This window comes from Periplaneta americana, chromosome 2 (assembly GCF_040183065.1).
Source record: "Periplaneta americana isolate PAMFEO1 chromosome 2, P.americana_PAMFEO1_priV1, whole genome shotgun sequence".
Taxonomy (NCBI): domain Eukaryota; kingdom Metazoa; phylum Arthropoda; class Insecta; order Blattodea; family Blattidae; genus Periplaneta; species Periplaneta americana.
The window spans coordinates 63263833-63284389 of record NC_091118.1 but is presented as its reverse complement, the minus strand read 5'-3'; the positions used below and the strand labels follow the sequence as shown (position 1 = coordinate 63284389).

Genomic DNA, 20557 nt, shown 5'->3' with positions numbered 1-20557 from the left:
TATCTCTAAAAACACCAAATTAAAAATTTTTAGAAGTAATGTTAAAGCCGTTCTTCTTCATTGATCAGAGACTTGGTTCTCAAGTAAAGCTATCAATTTAAAATTGAAAACTTTTGTCAATAGATGCCTGCGAAGAATTTTGAACATTTTTTGGCCAGTAATAATAAGTAATGAAAAATCTATGGAGATTGGCAGATGAAGATCCATTGAAGGTGCAAGTGGAGGTGGATAGGATATTCGTTAAGGAAACCGAGGGAGGCTACTGAAAGACAGGCATTAGAGTAGAATCCCCAAGGAGCCCAAACAGTGGGATGCCCAAAAGACACATGGAGGAGATCTGTGAGAGAACAAGTTGAGAGCACTGGAAGAGTGTGGAATGAGGTCAAGGCTATTGCTGCCAATCGTGTTCGATGGAGATCTATCACCAGCACTACCACCACCATTTATTTAGTTGGTTATTTAACGATGCGTTCTCTGATTGAAGTTATTGACTGAAAGGTGCATCTATTATCAAGCAGTACATCTCACTTGACGATTTGTGTCATCGAAAGAACAACTGTTTGATTATATCTGAAGTCTGATTAGTGTAATATGCAGCTAATCGGCGATGTATGCAATGGAGGGAGAAAGGAACTGGCCACCCTACTCCATTATCTCCTGCCCTAGTTGCCTCATAAGCGGTGCCATGTTGGTATCACTTATGGGGTTCAGACCTGTCATTGGACAGTTGACTAAACAACAATAGTAAATATTTTTTTTTTTTTTAAGTTTACTTGAATATGTATAATATATTGAACTATTTCCGCTACTGTTATTGTATATTACGCCTCAACATTGAAGCGAAATTGAAGTTTTCTCTTTTTAAAAAAAATTCAAAACTTACACTAAAATTCAATCATACCTATATTTACACCAAACTTCCCCAAACTCGTCAGTATCCATCATTTTGGTAACTTTGGATTGCATTTCCACATCTATGCGTTACATATGTCACCGGAATAAACGTATAGGTAGGTCGTTAGGTCTAACAAACATGCTATTATTTTACTTTCAGTTTTATTATAAGCAGAGCGAAGTGAAGGTAGTCAGGTACGGTACTGCATACCTTAAGGTTCATTACCTTAAAGATTTAAATCAGGATGTGCCATCGGTTACGGTATTAAGCTTCATGCGCTTAGTTTATAATGTAATAATTATTATACTTATTTAAAAGTCCGGTTTTTGTAGGTACCGAAAAATACAATTAGCTAATCTTCCACACTTTCGAGCTTAATTTTCCGTAAAACACGTTAGATTCCAACATGCCGTGAACTACACACTAATCTAAAAAAATGAATAAAAAATTAAAACATCAATTCGGAATCAGAAGTAACAGAATCAGTCTTGTTTAATGTTTATAGAACTCGTTAAAGGATATGAGGAGGAATCATGAATTGAAATATAATAAAAGATATTGTTGCTAAAATGTTGAAAAAAAAACATTTATTTTATGAATGTGATGTTAAATAGGTACCGGTAGGCTTACCTTAAAAAAATTTAAAAAAAGGGGGCTATATATTTCACCTCATAACGAGAATTCTCACTTTTTACTTTGTCATCGTCCATCATTAACCTTAAACTGACTGTATCAAGCTAAAAACTCAAATATATATTTTTTTTCGTTTCTTTTCCCAAGTATTTGCTTCTTACTAATAGGCTACTTACCCTAACAATATTCCCATTTATAATTATTCGGTTTAATATGTTTTTGTTAAGGTATTTCAAAATAAGATAATACTTTTTCCTTTTTCTTTTTTGAGGCTGGCTTTGACCACATTTTACCTAAATCAATAACACAGATAACGAAAATGTGTATAAGCCGCAAACTGATAAGATTCATACACAATTTTTATATATTCAGATTTCACCACCGTATAATAATGTACGCACTGCTATTACTAGGGACTGGAATTTATGTAATATCAAGATGTAAAATATGTACATATTTATGTAAGAAAAATAAGCTGAATATGTACCAAAATATGTAAAATCATTAAAATATTTAATATCAATATCTGGCTGGTATAGGATAGGTAAGACTCTCCAGTTGTGATTTCATAGAGCACCCGAATTTTTTATCGCACACTTGCCACATTACTATTTTTCCATCTGTAGTGAAAGCTTCGTTCATCGCAATCCTTGATTTTATTTTTGTCGTTAGGGTTGAAGATACAGGGACCATTTTAGTTAGTTAAAAGCAGCAGATAAACTCACTTGCACTTTATACTGTAAGTACTAAAACTAGAGAACTGAATGATATGAATGACACAACAGTACTGAAGCACTGTTTCGCTTTACTGGATTAGGAGAATATAAGAGGAGATGTGGGACACATGCATTTTAGCTGCTCCCTGTAAGAAACATAGTACCTACTAAAGCCTGAAACTATAGGTATTTACAAATTGTTGTTTGAAAAGTGACATTCCTGTCTCATTCAGAAGGGTAGGATTATTCCAGCCGAGAACCATACTTTCTAATTGCTCGGAAAATCCTATTTCTGTATAGGTCTACTAAATTTAAAGTAAAGAGGTCAAGCAATAACTGAAAAGCCTACATATAGATAAAGAAACAGTATGACAAAACAAGGAAAAGTGTTTTATATATATATATATATATATATATATATATATATATATATATATATGAAAACTGAAAAGACAACAAAGTATATGACTATGTCTCGTGACCAGAATATTATACAAAATGAAACATAAAAATTGGAGATTTATCCTTCGAAGAGGTGGAAAAATTCAAATATCTTGGAGCAACGTAAAAAATATAAATGACACTCGGGAGGAAATTAAACGCAGAATAAATATGAGAAATGTGTGTTATTATTCGGCTGAGAAGCTTTTGTCATCTAGTCTGCTGTCAAAAAATCTGAAAGTTAGATTTTATAAAACAATTATATTACTGATTGTTCTGTATAGTTGTGAAACTTCAACTCTCACTTTGAGAGAGGAACAGAGATTAAAGGTGTTTGAGAATAAGGTTCTTAGGATAATATTTGGGGCTAAGAGGGATGACGTTACAGGAGAATGGAGAAAGTTACACAACGCAAAACTGTACACATTGTATTCTTCACCTGACATAATTAGAAACATTAAATCCAGACGTTTGAGATAGGCAGGGTATGTAGCACGATTGGGCGAATCCAGAAATGCATATAGAGTGTTAGATGGGAGATCAGAGGGAAAAAAGATCTTTGGGAAAGCCGAAACGTAGATGGGAGGATAATATTAAAATGGATTTGATGATAGAGACTGGATTAATCTTGCACAGGATAGGGACTGATAGTGGGCTTATGTGAGGGTGGTTATGAACCTGCGGGTTCCTTAAAAGCCATTTGTAAGTAAGTTATTAACAAGTGAAAGAAAAATTAATTTAACTTAACATATTAGTGGTATTTATTATTTGGAGAGAATCGGTAATAATTTTAATTAGAATTTCTTGAATTTCATAGAAATTAATTTTTAGACTTTTAAGGACATCATCGGTGAATTTTGAATGGATCAATGTGGTGTTGCCATTTCTTGCTGACTAAAATAATTGAGGCATTCTCTGGAACAAGAATTTAACTACAAAATCTTGAATTTGAGATATAGAGCATCAAACATTTTAGCTCTGATATAACAGCATTGTGCAGTACATACATTTTGTTAGGAGGGAGATGTGATATATTTGTCACTGACAATCTGTATTTTTATCTTAAATTTTTATCTATGTTTTTTTGTCATGTGCTCATTCATGTAAACCATTATTGTAAATTGAGTATTATGCATCTACAGGCAAGCTTGGAGGTCAGATAGTAAAATAAAATAAAATAAAACAAAATAAAATAAAATAAAATAAGTGTACAATATCTGCTGGAAACGGAAAAATGACGTCAAACACGTTAAATTGTTATTCCAAGGGATGCCTCAGTTATTGACACCAAGAGAAATAATGTGTGAGGAATGTAACATGTAATCCTATTCATATAATCTGTAATGTAATCACAGCTGCTTTTTATGCAATATGCATAATTAGTCATAATCAGTACATCAACAATTTGTATTCATTACGTTTATAGCTATGATGATGAGAATATTAACATTCATTCATTCGTTCATAGTATTCTGACCAAGGACAGGTCTTTCACTGCAAACCCAGCATTCTCCAGTCTTTCCTATTTTCTGCCTAACTTTCTTAACAATTTCTTGGGAGTCTATTGTAGCTTATAGACTATGTCATAGAGTTTTTCTTCAATTAGAACGTGATTTATGCGCCTTCAGTCTTTTATTAAAAATAAGACTGTCTCACATTTTTCACTAAATTCTGAATTGCTTAATCGAATGATGAATGCCAGGAGATTTCCATATAAATATAGTATGACTCTTTCTGTATGATTTTTTTTGTAATATACAGGTATATATCATAGATGAAGACTTGCTGTTCTAATTTGTACTGAATGAAAGTCAGCTGTATATTAATGCTTCAGCCTATGTTATATGTCAGGCCTGCGCACTAATACCTCGACTCACTGCAGATTTCCCCTTAACTGCCCACTCCTCCTTCCCCGCCTGAGACCAGTAAACAGGAAGATAAGCATTGCTCAGTGACAGATTATATAAGGCAGATATCAAAGCTTTTACGAACTTTCAGCTCTAGCTGGTCATCCAATATCCATCACTGATGTACAGCGCCTACTTTGTGTTTGTTTATAAGACAGTGTAAGTGAAAGGACATGAGTTCTATTTCACTTCCCCGTTGTGCCCAAGACTGTTATATATCCATACTACGCAACATAAAACCTTCTCAAGCCTGATCTAAGGAAACTGTACACACTATTTCTTCGGTAGTCGCGTTTTATGTATAACAGTAAAAGGTTACTGGCATTTACCTGATCGAAACCTGTTTCCTGATGAAAACTCTATAGAAGAAACCTTTGTAGAGCCAATGTGTAGGATGAAATTGTGGCAACTATACATTATTGATTTTCCTTGTTAGGGTTTTCTACAGAAAAGAAATACATTGCAAGTCAAAAGAACAGAACTGCAATCACAAGGCATGGTCCATATTCTTTAGTAACACAACAGTAATTGCATGCTCTCGCATTTCTGTCGGGCAAAGTTGTCCACAATGAGATTCTGAGTCACTCTTCATCGAAGACTCAGAAGAACTTTGATTTTGAAAAAAAAAAAATCGTCTAATCATATCTGAAACTATAAAATGCAGACAATTTCTATAAATTAATGTAGGCAAAATCCTAATCCTCTGTGCCTTCCTGTAATATGAAAATAGTATAAATCAAGAATATAATTCATAATGAGGTCATAATAATTATATATATATATTTACAATCAGTGTTGAATCACGATAATATAACAGAGTAATTGAAATCACAGAGAATATAATATTTATGCTTAACAAAGAGATCATGGTATCAGAAATTGATAGGGTACCACTACATTTCCATATCTCTGAATAAGTAACCTTTCTAATATCAATGTCATAATCACACACTTTTTAAGCAATGTGATTATCCTGTGATGAACAGATGTATCTAGAGAACGAAAATGTGTCAGCTTAGTGAAATTTAAAGACAATATATTAATTAAATGTCATATACATAGGTCAATAAGACAATTTATTGTCCACACCTGTGGAATAACGGTTAGCGTGTCTGGCCGCGAAACCAGGTGGCCCAGGTTCGATTCCCGGTCGGGACAAGTTACCCGATTGTGATTTTTTCCGGGGTTTTCCCTCAACCATGAAGGTTATTTGTCCTGCAGCCATCAGAAAGGGCTTCAAACATGTGCATCTGTTTACATGTAGAGTCTTCTTATATGGAATGAAGATTAGACATTCTACACAAACAGAAAACGCCCAATACCGGTAATTTAGGAGAAATTACTACACACAGAGAAACAGGATTCCTAATTCCACTTTTTCAGTATCAGAGATGTCGAAAAATGTATTTTTCTTTTTTTCACAAAAAATGTCAAAAGCTATTTTTTTGTAGCATTACAATAATGATAAGTAAACTGTCCTAATGCAACCAATGGAAGTGTATGTTTAATTATATATATATATATCACCCCAATAAATTACCATATCAATTGGTTTATCTGATGTATGAGATCTTGTCCACACCTGTGAGTAACGGTCAGCACATCTGGCCGTGAAACCAGGTGGCCCGGGTTCGAATCCCAGTCGGGGCAAGTTACCTGGTTGAGGTTTTTTCCGGGGTTTTCCCTCAACCCAATACGAGCAAGTGCTGGGTAACTTTCGGTGCTGGATCCCGGACTCATTTCACCAGCATTATCACCTTCATTTCATTCAGAGGCTAAATAACCTAGATGTTGATACAGCGTCGTAAAATAACCCAATAAAAAAAAATTAAAAAATGTATTAGATCTTTGACAACTACTACTATTTCTAAACTTCTTACTGCAAAATTCCACTTTCTAATTCCACTTTTTCAGTATCAGAGATGTCGAAAAATGTATTTTTCTTTTTTCACAACAAAATTTCAAAATCTATTTTTTGTAGAATTACAATAATGATAAGTAAACTGCCCTAATGCAACCAATGGAAGTGTGTGTTTAATTATATATATCACCCTGGTAAATTACCATATCAATTGGTTTATCTGATGTATGAGATTTTTCATGGTTTTCACAACTATTACTATTCCTAAATTTCTTACTGCAAAATTTACATTCAAACATCTTATCCCCATTATGAATTAAACAATGCTTATTTAAATAAGTTTTCCCCGTGAACGATTCTCCACAGGTATTGCACTGGTAAGTTTTTTTATTATGAGTACGGAGATGAGTTGTAAGTGTCCCACTTCTCGAAAATGCTTTCCCGCAAGTATCACATTTATACGGTCGCTCGCCACTGTGAACTTTTAAATGTTTCGTTAGGTTTCCTTTGTTACGAAAAATTCTACCACATACATTACATATAAAAGGCATCTCACCTGTATGTACTCTCATATGTTCTGTGAGATTAGAACTAGAAAAATAAGCCTTGTCACAGACGTTACATTTAAAAGGTTTCTCGTCATTGTGTGTTAACGAGTGTTTGGCTAGACTTCCTTTGCTATGAAAGGATTTCTTACATTGATCACAGGTAAAAGGTTTCTCCCCAGTATGTATTCGTACATGATCGCTAAGATCTGTCCTTTTAAAGTATCTTTTACCACAAGTATCACACTTAAATGCTTTCTCTCCTATGTGAATTCTTCTTATATGTCTTTTCAAGGAGCTGTTGTTTGTAAATCCTTTGCCACAAGCTTCACACATATGTTTAATATCACCGCACTGTAATTCAATATGAGCTTTCAACAAATCTAAACGTTTAAATATTTTACCGCAACTTTCACAGAAAAAAGGATTTTTTTCACTATGAGTAAGTTTATGTTTAGATAAAAGATAACTATAAAAGAATCCCTCTCCACAGGTTTCACACACGAAAGGCTTCTGTCCAAGACGCAATTGTATGTGTTTTGTTAGTTCCCTGTTGCTCGGAAATAGACGTTCACAAGATGGGCATTTGAAAGTCAATTCTTCGCCATCATTATTTACAAATTTTTCTAATAGTACACCCTCAAGAAATGTTTGGCCACAGTTATTGCATTTGTAATAGTCATCCCCACAGAAATGCACTGAAGGCTTCACAAGAAGGCTATTCGTTGACAGTGACAGATCACGAGATTTAGATTTGCTGTTATCTTGCTGTTCTGGAGAACTGTTTCCACTGCTACTGTAAAAGATATTGTGAAACTGTAAAGTGAAAGTTGAGGCAGTCAAACCTTATGGTACTGGCACTATTGTCGTCTCTCAGTATTACAGTTGGAAAACAGATCATTTCTAATGGATGAAATCCTTTAAATCTCGATTTAAATCATTAAATAGTGATGGACAAAATGAAAAACAGCTATAGAGCCAGTAAATAAACATTTTAAGAATGTCAACAGGAAGATGCATCCAAATAGTACTAAATTAGAAACCCACTATACTGGGAATAACAACAGTACATATACACCAAAAATCTCAATTTAAATACTTACCTGTCCAAACTCATGTCACCTTCTGTCACTTCCTCGTTGGTCACATCTTTTGCAGCAACACTATCACTGGACTGTTCCTTCAAAAACAAGAAAGTTAATTAGGTTTCAATTACTGTTGTTATTTTCTCTAAGACAGTCTTTTCCAGTTGTCTTCTTATTATAATATTACCTCTTAAGATCTCGTGTCATAGCGCATGGTCTAAAGCACCATACCTGGACTCACATTACAGGCATTATACATTTAAAAAAAAGCATAATAGGCTATGGTGTGTGGATAAGCTTCAGGGCTTCTACCCATTGTCTTGGTGTTGGTGGCTGACGTTTCTACCACTGTGTTGTGGTCATCTTCAGAGCAGTTGTTGGATGCAGAGCAGTCTGAAGATGACCACAACACAGCAGTCGAAACGTCAGCCACCAACACCAAGACAACGTGGTAGAAGCCCTGAAGCTTATCCACACACCATGTAGACCAGCTGCGGAAGCCTACGCGAACACATAATAGGCTATATTTTAGCAATAAATTTAAATTATACCAACATAACTCACATTTTTAATGATTGCACATTACCACAAGGTATTGTTGTAAACAAGGCATAATATTTTTTAGCAATAAATTTAAATTATATTGTTTCACACTTTTACTGGTTGCACATTACCACAAGGTATTGTTGGGCAAATGTTACTTATGTCCCGACCACTACAGGAACTTGATAAAATACCTTCAAAATACCTTGGATTTAAAGTATTGAGTAGTAGATAATTGATGTGATCACTGGGAGAGCTCTAAGCTCACCCAAACCGCCCTAAATATGTACCTTACTTATATACGAAAATCATCGTACGTGAACGAAGAATACGGCCGTATTTCTTTAATATAACAGTGGTTTCAGTGTTGCCAACATAGTAATAATATACACACCTAATCAAACCTTACCTAACCTTTCTCATAATACTACACATCTAATCAAACCTAACCTAACCTGTCACATAATACACACCTAATCAAACCTAACCTAACCTGTCACATAATACACACCTAATCAAACCTAATCTAACATGTCACATAATACTACACACCTGTAGTAACATTCGTCACACTTAGTATCATTTCGTTTTCATGTACTGCCAGCTCTGCCAATCATGTCGGTTTCCACCTAGTGGAAATGGATCCTACTAGTAGTACTAATTTGAAGAAGAAGCAATGGTGACTTTCATAATAATTACATTTGACATCTTTCGTGATATACTAAATTTGTTAATGTAGTAATAATTGTCTATATATGGTACAGTAAGATTTTAAATGTGTTATAGTTGTGATAAAAGTACTGAAAATTGGTTTACAGCGCCACATTGGCAACGACAAGTGTGCAATATTCGTTCAGTGGCTGGTGGATGCTCTACATTGACCTATTGTTGTAGATGTTCTTGTGTCAAACTTTGCCTTCTATCTTATTTTTTATTTTATTTTATTGGGTTATTTTACGACGCTGTATCAACATCTAGGTTATTCAGCGTCTGAATGAGATGAAGGTGATGCCGGTGAAATGAGTCCGGGGTCCAGCACCGAAAGTTACCCAGCATTTGCTTGTATTGGTTGAGGGAAAACCCCAGAAAAAACCTCAACCAGGTAACTTGCCCCGACCGGGATTCGAACCCGGGCCACCTGATTTCGCAGCCAGACGCGCTGACTGTTACTCCACAGGTGTGGACGCCTTCTATCAGATAAAATAGTTTTCATTAGGTATAGAAAAAGATCGTTCTACTTATGTCGATGTAATTGGTGCATATCTGAAGCAAGTTAATGTAGACGGACTTATGCTTGTCACAATTGTAGAATCGCCATTCATTATTTCACAAATCTGTTTTATTTTTATCAAGCTAGTATTAGCAGACATAACACGTTTACACTTCTCACTAATGGCACTTCCACTTCACCTGGTACAGGCTTAAAGTTAGCACAGAGTTTCTTCCATTATCTTCATTGATGCCACAAGCAATTCTTCCCTTTTCCTCAAGTTTTGTGATAGTTTCAGGCAAATTAGAATAATGAGCTGCTATGAACGACAAGCTATTGCGAACATTGACACTACTTAGCAATTTTTTCAGTTCACGAATAGATGCAGCTTCATCTTCAGAGAGTGCAGCAACAACCTCACTTAACTTTCCGAAGTTGTCGTTATAGTACAGGGCAGCAGAATTCCATGTCCTCCATCTTGTTAAAATGGGCTCTAGAGGCAAAGCGAGTCAAAGGGCAAGAGTCTTGAAGAGTTTGATTCGAGATGCCACTTTGAGAAAAATTTTCTTTATGTTGGATATTAATTTATCTACATCAGGAAAGAAACTGCAAATCTCTTATGCTATTATGTGAAAACCATGCACCAAACACGTTAGATGAATAATTTGAGGGAATAGAACCTTCAAAGTATCACCAGTCTTAAGAAGATAAGAAGAGGAGGACATCATTGTGTTTTACACTGCCAGACCAAACTAAGTTCAAAGAATTTGTGAACAATTATTGAGCAATGGCTGTACTGTTCACTTTTCCCAATTCCTCTGACGGCAGCAAGAATGCTTTAAGTGCTGTATCCTCCACAGGTTCCGTCACTCCAATAATTACATTAGCAATGTGTTTTTTCCTGCACTCCATGGTTTCATCAATGGAGATCCAGATTTTTTTTGTCATTTACTTCATTGCGAAAGCGTTGAATTGTATATTCATAGCATACAAGCAAGTAGTTTCTCTTCAGTGTTGATTCCCTTGGAACAGATTCTCCTGTATATTTTTGTAAGAAGTTTTTCAAAGACTGATTTTCTAATTTTCAGAAAGGAATGCCAGCATCAATTAATATCTTTCACAAATCTAACGAAAATGTTGTGATTGTTTGCTAGATGTGGCGAATGCTGTAGAAAGTAGTGCTCATTTTCTTTTCACCACTCTTTGAGGCAAGTGCAGATATATGTTTCGTAGTTGACACTTGTCAAATCCAGACGTTTGAGATGGATAGGGCATGTAGCACATATGGGCAAATCCAGAAATCCATATAGAGTGTTAGTTGGGAGACCAGAGGGGAAAAGACTTTTGAGGAGGCCGAGACGTAGATGGGAGGATAATAAAATGGATTTGAGGGAGGTGGGATATGGTAATAGAGACTGGATCAATCTTGCACAGGATAGGGACCGATGGCGGGCTTATGTGAGGGCGGCAATGAACCTGCGGGTCCCTTAAAAGCCATTTGTAAGTAAGTAAGTAAGTAAGTTGATACAGAATTTCATATTGAAGGTATACCGATAAGCTATCACAATTTGACTATAATTATGTGTGTGTGTTCCGCCTTTGCTTATCATACAATTAAAATGGTGAAACTAATATGATTTATTAGTTTCACCATTTTAATTGTATGATAAGCAAAGGCGGAACACACACACATAATTATAGTCAAAGTTGATACAGGATGACTTATAAAATAGTGTTTTTCGTGATTAACTGGCTTTTCACAAACTTTACAGAACAAAACTGTTCCATCGGTTGAAAACACATGGGCACTAAATTCACTAACGTAAGCATGAAGTTTACTTTTCACTGGTTTACTGAATTTGGGTATTCTTCACCATTAAATATTCTAGCTAACCGATTTTATACCTTCTGTCGCCCAACAATAACTGACTGTTCCTCACTCAAATTTCTTTCTCCTACAATAATAAACACATGTAGCACAAAATTGTAACAGATTTGAAAATATGAAAGCAAACAATTGAAAATGCTACATGACAACTTCTATGAGAACGGGCTTGATATTTAAAATTATAAAGCTGATTATTGGTATCGTGAAGACATGACATTATATTTGTAACTGTGGATTGTCGATCATTATTCATTTACACTAATACCAGTAGTATTAAAGCACGATTATTAGCAGATTAAGCACCGAAATAAATTATCCTTATTTACTATTGTTAATAAAGTGAGTCATTTCATATATTTAAATTTCATACACATTACATTGCAATTAATTAGAAAATTGCAAATAAACAAGAAATATTGCTTTAAAATGACAAAAAAAAAACGCATTTATTATTGAAAAAAACAAAACAGGCAAAATAAAAATTGGCTCTATCACTTTGATTTACCCCAAATCATATTTGTCTATGAAAATAATGATTTACTTCCACCCAGTAAAAAAAGGCATTTTGCCTAACATCTGGGCTCTAGAATGATAGTCAAAATGTTCATTGAACATATTCTGCTTAGCATGCAACAGTGGCTGTGTTATTGAAGGACCTTCAAAATGCTATATTATGAAAGTCAGTTATAGCCCCTGTACAAATTAGTAGATGTTTTTAAAATTAACCATTCACTCCAACCCCTTCATTAGAACAGATAATCAGGGTTACACTATAAATGAAAACATTGTTACAATAACAGATTTCTCACGTATGACGCAACTCGAGGTCTCTGGCATTGCTCGGAAAGTATTAACTTGGCAGGAAGGCAGCACTCACCGATTGCGAAACTGGCGGCCTCCCCCGTTTCTCATAACAAGATTAGTCTTGCAGACGCCTTAGCTGTAAACAGTGCGTATTATCAGCCTCGTTCAGTTTCGTTTGCTGTGTGAATGAGTATACGTTTGTTCATTCTTAATGTATGTAAGTTAGTTTCGTTCACCATGTTATAGGCCTACAATAGGGAGCAACGAGAGTTTATTGTGTTGAACTATGCAAGAACAGAGTCGTATGTGGAATGTCAGCTTGCTTTTATACAGAAATTTCCCAGCGTACATGTTCCCAATAAATCGATGATATGCAGACACTGGATCTATGTTAAACATAAAGAAAACCAACTATTCCAACCGAGGAAAAATTAGACGAGATAGGAGTAATCTTAGACAAAGGTCCGAGAAAATCGTTGCCTCGTTTAGAATTTCAGTGATTGTGATTTCAACAATTTCAGCAGCAGAAATTCTTCAAGTATTTAATAATGTGTTCAAAAGATGCCAAGCTTCTCTAGCAGCACCCTGAGCACCTTCTGTAAATAAAGGTAAGCTTAATCTAGTCATATTACTTTTTAGTTTACTCACAACTCAGGGGAGACAAGCCGGGCCATGACGCAGTAACTGTGCTACGCATATATGGTAGATGTGCTGTGGGAGATGTGGGTAGGCGATTGCGTTGTACGTGATAAACCCTGTACAACTACCATGAAAGAGCAACCATCCAATTAAGAATCTATTTTATACAGGCTACAAGAATTACAGAATAGTCTAGCATAAAATACATGAGAACTAGGACTGTAGGTTGCAGCAAACCTCAAGTCATAAGACAGATGGTCAGTAAAACGAAGTTAATAAATAATATGCATCGATTGAACTGTGTTCTTACCTCATCATCTATTTTCTCCTCAGGAAATGTCCTTTTATCATTTTCATCGTCGTCCCCAAACCTACTATTGAATTCTTGTGATGTAGAGTCACTGTCATCATTATTCTGGAAAATACGCGTATATTTAGTACAACAGAAATTTCAAGCATTGTCACATTTAACACATTTCTTAAGAAGAAATTTTCTTACAATGAAACATTATGATGTATGAACAAGCGATCCAGTCACTAGGTCTAAAGAAATTTTGTCTAATGACAGAAAGTCCAATAAAATGACTCCAAAGTCAATAGGTCTTATAAAAGAGGTCTAACACGTTTTGATGTGATAGAAATACACATCTAATTGTCTAATAGGAATCTATGTTTTATTTTGTGATGTACAATAGCCTGTTATGCAACGTTCTTGAGAAACAAAAAGAAGCAACAACTCGGGCACCACACTACCCAACACATAACAAAATACATCGCACACCAACAGCGGAATATGGCTCCGGCAGTCCACACCTGTGGAGTAACGGTTAGCACGTCTGGCCGCGAAACCAGGTGGCCCGGGTTCGATTCCCGGTCGGGGCAAGTTACCTGGTTGAGGTTTTTTCCGGGCTTTTCCCTCAACCCAATACGAGCAAATACTGGGTAACTTTCGGTGCTGGACCCCGGACTCATTTCACCGGCATTATCACCTTCATTTCATTCAGACGCTAAATAACCTAGATGTTGATAAAGCGTCGTAAAATAACCCAATAAAATGAAAAAAAAAAAATGGCTCCGGCAATGAACAAGAAGTAGCAATGGATTGGACACAATGCAGATCAGCACAGGAACAGCCACCAACAAATCAGATAAACAATCAAGAGAAAATGGCAGCACACCGGCTACCGAGGCACCGCATGAACAAATCACGCAAGAAGCCAATGCGAAAACAGACCAAACAGAAAAACGTCGACGTGAGAAACAAACCACATGGTCCATAGTCCTAAATCGAAAGCATAAATCTGGAGAGCTCCACTCAGAACAACAACAGTCAATACCAAGAAGACTACCACAAAGAGGCACTGCGGCAAACAACAAGCTAAGAGCGGCAGAAAGAAACATACGGATATACATCGGGCAACTTAACAGTGAAACAACGGCAGATGATATAACTCATTACCTGAAAGAGAACGGCATAGACAAAGTCTCAGAATGCGAGATGCTAAATACAAAAGGCTAAGATGAAAGACAAAGATATATCCTGTGCAATGAATGCATTATATTTTATTGAGATTGGCTTCTAAGTTATAACATTTGTTATGGCATTGAAAATGAGCATTCAATTTTAACCTCACAAGAAAATTTTGTAAAAACTGTCGATTAGGTTTTGAGGGCTTTCTTCCAAGTCTATGAAAATTGTAGTATGCAAACACAAGCTGAAGAAAGTTAAAGACTGACAGAGACACAAGTCAAGTGTTGCAATACGGAGAACGAAATATATGGTTATTAATAAATTGAGCAATGCGGCTATGGGATGTATGAAGAATGGAATTTATTCCGTGCTGAAGCAAATGCTTTCCGGCCATTCTTGACAGACACCTCATACTAAAAAAATTAAATCGTTTATTTACCCTGGTATTAAAATTTGGTACCAGTTTAGTAAAATGTCTGAATTTACAGGAATGGGCGATTTTTTTGTTCAATTTGTTTCTGTTTGCCATATTTTTACAGTGTGAAGATAGTCGTAGAACAGTTGATCAGTGCACAGAAAAATCAGTTTGCATTTAAATTTAAAATTTTGCATTATTGTGATTCTAAGGGGAAAAAGCTTACACTTTCATTAGTATCTCCACTGAATTTCAATCAGTTTAGGTAAGTTTTCACGTATGGTTTTAAAACAGAGAAAATTATGTTACATCCTTCAGAAGAAACATAACAAATAGCCTATATAAAATTAAGTGTTGAGGAGGGTGACATTTTTGTCACATCCGTTACAGTGTAAAAAACGACGATAAAATGAAAATCTTCAGAGCAATAATGATGAAAATCCACAACAGTTTAAGAAAGACCGCAAGGTGACGAGGTGAGAGTGGAAGATCTAATAAATCTATTTACATTTTTAAAACAAACTTCTAAAACTAGGCTTCGGAGAATGACGCAAACCACGACGCAACTAGTCAGCCAGTTAATTTACCACCAGAATTTATATAATATTAACACAGTAAAGCAGTTATTACTCGTTCAATAACGTTCATCAGTGATTATACAAGTGTTAAAAGAGTGTATCCAAGAATGAAGAATCTAAAACTTTGTATACGTCACATCCATTACAAAAGAATGACTGTTTCATCCTTATGATGTACATGAAAAAATATTAAAAATGAACATTTGGTTTGTTTATTACACATACTTCTAAGTTTGAGAAAATGGTTTTAAATTTTCGAACAAGAGTTCATTTGATGCAATTTTATCATGAATGTGATAGAAAATAAACTGCCACACTAAGATGATTTCAGATAAAAATGCAACTGATCTGTGCCATGCTTCTTATCATACATTATTGAATTAAGAAGTCTGAAGGAATTGGTTCAGTTCATGATAAAATGAAATCGGGAAGACCAAGAATAAATGATATTCAGATGGTAGAGGTTCTTCCTGAAAGCCAAAATGTAAATAGAGAAAACCCATTATCAGTCAGCAGTGTTAATGCGTTAACAATACCAGCATTTTTCAACTGCTGATCTGTGAAATTATATTATCGATCTACAAAAAATTCATAGATTCAAGTGTTTTAGTATTCACTGCGATTTTTTTTTTTTTTTTGTAGATTTGAAGAAAACAAACAACTTTTAAATTAATGGTAACTTCTTCAACCACAAACACATGTATGTACACCGTGTCCCGCTTAAAACACCAATAAAATAAATGGTTATAACTCCAAATATATATGGCAAAGAGAAATATAGGCCTATCTAAGCTTATTCAGGTTTGGTAGTGCAGATCTTGCAATTTATGTAACAATGGTTGCTATGGAGAAATAAATAAATAGCAGCAAATTCTGTAAAATCAGCCATGTGGACTGATCAGCAGAAAATCTCGTGTGTTTTTTGGTTAGCAGAAACAAAGTCTGTGAAGCATGTTCAACGCCGATTTCGTCGGGAATACAACCTTCAAAGACATGATCCCATTCCTGACTATAAGAGAATAATGGCCTGGGATGCAAAGTTGAAGCAAACAGGAAGCTTGTTGTCGAGCAGTGGTAAATGCATGTCATATCTACAATATGATGCAAGATCACTTCTCCAACTTTGTTAGATTGTCTGATAAAAAATAAATTAATTTAAATAAAATGATCAAATATTAGTATTTATTTTCTTTTAACACAAAATAAAAAAATATAGGCCTATATATATTATTTATTAAGAAATGTAGTTGAAAGAGCATGATATTGTAAACATGCATTTCAGCAATAAAATAAAAGCGAGAGAACTTAAAAAAGTTAACAATGTTATGAGTTATGAGGGAAACGCTTCATCACTGCACAGTGAACTGCCACAGTTTTGAATTTTGGAAAAAAAAAAAATATACATAATTCTTTTAAATCGTAAAAATAGTTATTTTCATATAGCAGGACAGTGTTTTACACACACACCAATTTTCATTTTTGTGCAGAATACAGTAATGGAGGAGAAAAATGTTGAATATTTCCAAAAATTTTACTGCTGTAAGCTGTACCTAACCCCTTAATCCACCATTTCGATGCTGGAACATAGGTACCCCCTGATGGAGGTTTCAGTACCTACAAGAAATTTAGTCAGACTTATTTGCCGACAGGGGCAGAGGGACAAGTCGTAACCACATCTCCCTAAAAGCCACACATTATGCAACTGTTTCTCAATCGCCATGCCGCGGCCCGGTACCAAGCCTCGGCATCAATTACACTGGGCCAAGAGGTATTCTCCTGGAATTTATTATTTTACTTTTTTAAGCATTTTTCACAAATAAATATTTTATAGTGAAAGTATTCTTAGGAGAATAATTTTCGTAATTGTGTCGAAAAACATAGATCCAGATCGTCTCTATCCAAACTTAATATGACATAGCAATCCCCTACGTATTGAGCTTCGTAACTGTATGTGCTAGACTGTATATACAGTCACGAAGCTTGAGTTGTGAGGGTATTAGAAACAATAGACTGTGCCGGTACTAATTCACATTGTCTGTAATGAGGCGATATTAGCGATCCTAGTGGTTAGCAACTATCTATGGATGCATATTTATTCGTATTGAGCTTCGTGACTGTATATACTTTACTGTGATATTACGTTGGCGCAAAATGATTAATATTTTAAACTCTTACCACTAAGGCTAGCCTTCAATTGCAACGTTCACTATTACAATTCCAACTCACCACAATTTCGCATTTTACTACTGCAAGCGGATCATTTTCCTGTTTCGTTGTTTCATAATCCAGTAGGGAATCTTCTTCTGAGTCACTGCTGAAGTCAGTTTCAACTTTCACCCAAGCCATCGCAACTATGACAAAACAAATACAAATGTTAATATTATTGTTATTTGTTAGTCTAACACATGTACCGGTATTATTTATGTTAATATATTTAATGATTAACGTTATGACTTAGAAAACGGATGTTTAGGCAGTGAAAAATCAACTTTTAGGCATCTAAATAAGCCCTTCAAAAGGCAGTAACATTTTACAGTCCAGTGCTAAAAAAATAAGCAGAATAGGATTTTAATTTTACAGGCATAGGAACGACATAACAAAAAATGGAATGTAATAATGTCTGCTCCATCCAGTGAACTTTTAACTTATAAAATTATGAAGCAATCATAATAGAATTAAATAGATTATATGATAGTATAGCATACACGTGGTTCATTGACAATTACTTCTACATACCTTAATGCACTTTGCAAGGGGATAAAAGCGCCTAAACACTATTGTTTTTGCTTAACATTATAATATTATGAACTTAATCAGCAATTTTAACTTTTATGTCTGAATTTATGGAAAGTACTACACTATTACATTGCATGATACCTAACCACTTTCGAAGATAAGATAAGACCAGATGAGATATTAACTACTACTTTATCCAATAATGTTCGCAAAGCTGTACTTGACAAAAGTTTCGTTTGAACGAAAATGACAATCATTATCAACAATACTTTCATTCATAAATAAACGGCAGAATCCTTCTAAACACAAATACAGAACCACACAATCCAGCGCTCACCATGTTCGTTGCTTGTACAGTTTGTACAAATTACACATTCTGAAGGTCTAGCGATGAATAAAGATGGTTGTGTTAATATCAACGAGTTAGAAAGAGAAAGATATAGAGTGGTCATTGCGCCGCCATGTTTGAAGAAAATTGAACGACCGTCGGTAATGAATTTATGCGCCCAAAACACAGTGGGTGTAGTGATAACTGACATTAGAATCGTCAGCTGTCTTAATTTCGTTTGCATAAATCAGTTACACTGAAGCGGAAAAACCTAGTATTTCGTCAAATACGTGCTAGGAACTTAATCTAAACTTATGTACGCTAAATTTAAAACACTTGAGCTATTCCTAGAAGGAATGCTTAAAAGAATAACCTAAGCAAAATTATCATGTAGTATGACAAGAAGTCCTAGCAAATATACTGAAGAAAATGTTAATATTCCTAGGTTATTTTAAATGCGACCTGCAAGATTGCCTATAAAATGAACGAGTATGATTCGAATGATTTTATTAAATTGTTTTTCCAGTCTCTATACGTTGTAAAACTATTTACTATACCATAAGATATAGAATGAAAGTAGGCCCTATCTGTATAGTAAACAACCTTTACCTCCAAGCTTGTAACGTGGGTGAAACATGACAAAACACGCTTTCAGTTTTTTTGTTACAGTAAAGTAGGCTATAATTATTATCGAAATGTGAACGTGAGGCCAACAGCCGGCTGGTCTGTATGAGCCTTTCAAGGGCTGTGGCACCACAGATAATTATTAGTGTATAATTGAGCACCCACGTACAATAATGGGGTAAGTAGTTACGAAATATATTCATACTTACCCCCATTATTGCACGTGGGTGCTCAATTATGTTCTTTCATGTCCTTCCAGTCAAAATACTAACAACAATACGACCTATCCCAGAGTTTTGCGTTATTTTGGATGCGAGTGTCGAAATACAATTTTAATATTTGATTGCTATTACTAGGTTTGAAACGGAATTGTAGCGGTTTTATCCGTATTTAGTTTAACTTTATTACTAGTGAACCATTTATTTGATTAATCGTTTGTCTTCGAAATAGGCCTACTTCTTATAAGCTACAGCTCATCGTCTTCTTGTATAAGCAGTAAGGACAGAAGGAGCAGAAATAAAGGATGCCGGTGTCGAAATACAGTTTTAATATTGTATTGCTATTTGTTTTTCACTGGGTCTGAAACGGAATTGTATTGGTTTTATCTGTATTTAGTTTAAGTACATTACCAGTGAACCATTTATTTTGTTTATGCCGGGCGTTGTTACACATTTATGCATGAAAAAAAAATGCTGCAAATTAACAAAACTATGGACTTAACTTCATAAAATTTATATGAAATATGATATATCAGTTGTCTTTTTCCTTTTGACATTGCAATTATATGCAGCACACACAACAGGCATGTTTTTTCTTCGTTTTTTTGTACTTCTTACCTCCGTTATACAACATTGTAAGCAGACGAATTTTTACAAAGGTGGGCGCTTAGCTCAGATCTGCCGTGTTTCGCGGTGGCACCGCAAAGAGCGCTGTACAGGACAACATGGCCACTCTATAGTCTTCTCTTTCTAACTCGTTGGTTAATATATATAATTATTTATTCGAATTTAACTGAATATAATTTAAGAATTTGTATTTGCTCTATGCCTTCGTCACAAAATATTACATACCGCAGTTAATTTCCTATTACAACACATTTACAATTATTCCGTTTTTATCATGTAGGTATGTACGGTAACCTATAGCTCATAAGGATTTTCCGATGAAAACACAATTTCGAATAAGGCCTATACGCTGATTAAATAAATATGCCAATTTAAATTCGTCGTTACTATTTT

At 35.0% G+C, this 20557-nt stretch overlaps 1 protein-coding gene across 14 annotated transcripts in view; it reads right to left on the bottom strand.

The window, feature by feature from the left end:
• Positions 1-18694, bottom strand: part of LOC138694289 (zinc finger protein 93-like) — a 47014-nt gene extending 28320 nt beyond the window's left edge. For 2 of the 14 annotated variants that reach the window (XR_011330882.1, XM_069817831.1), the window contains exons 1-4: positions 18368-18694; positions 17858-17982; positions 13478-13582; positions 8102-8178 (exon numbers count right to left, since the gene is read on the bottom strand). Coding sequence is in view for 8 of the 14 variants with exons in the window: in XM_069817831.1 (XP_069673932.1) it covers positions 8102-8178; positions 13478-13582; positions 17858-17977 (302 nt within the window). In the remaining 6 variants the exon portion in view is untranslated. The other 12 variants (XR_011330880.1, XM_069817833.1, XR_011330881.1 and 9 more) reach the window with 11 other exon arrangements.
• Positions 18695-20557: the final 1863 nt, after the last annotated feature.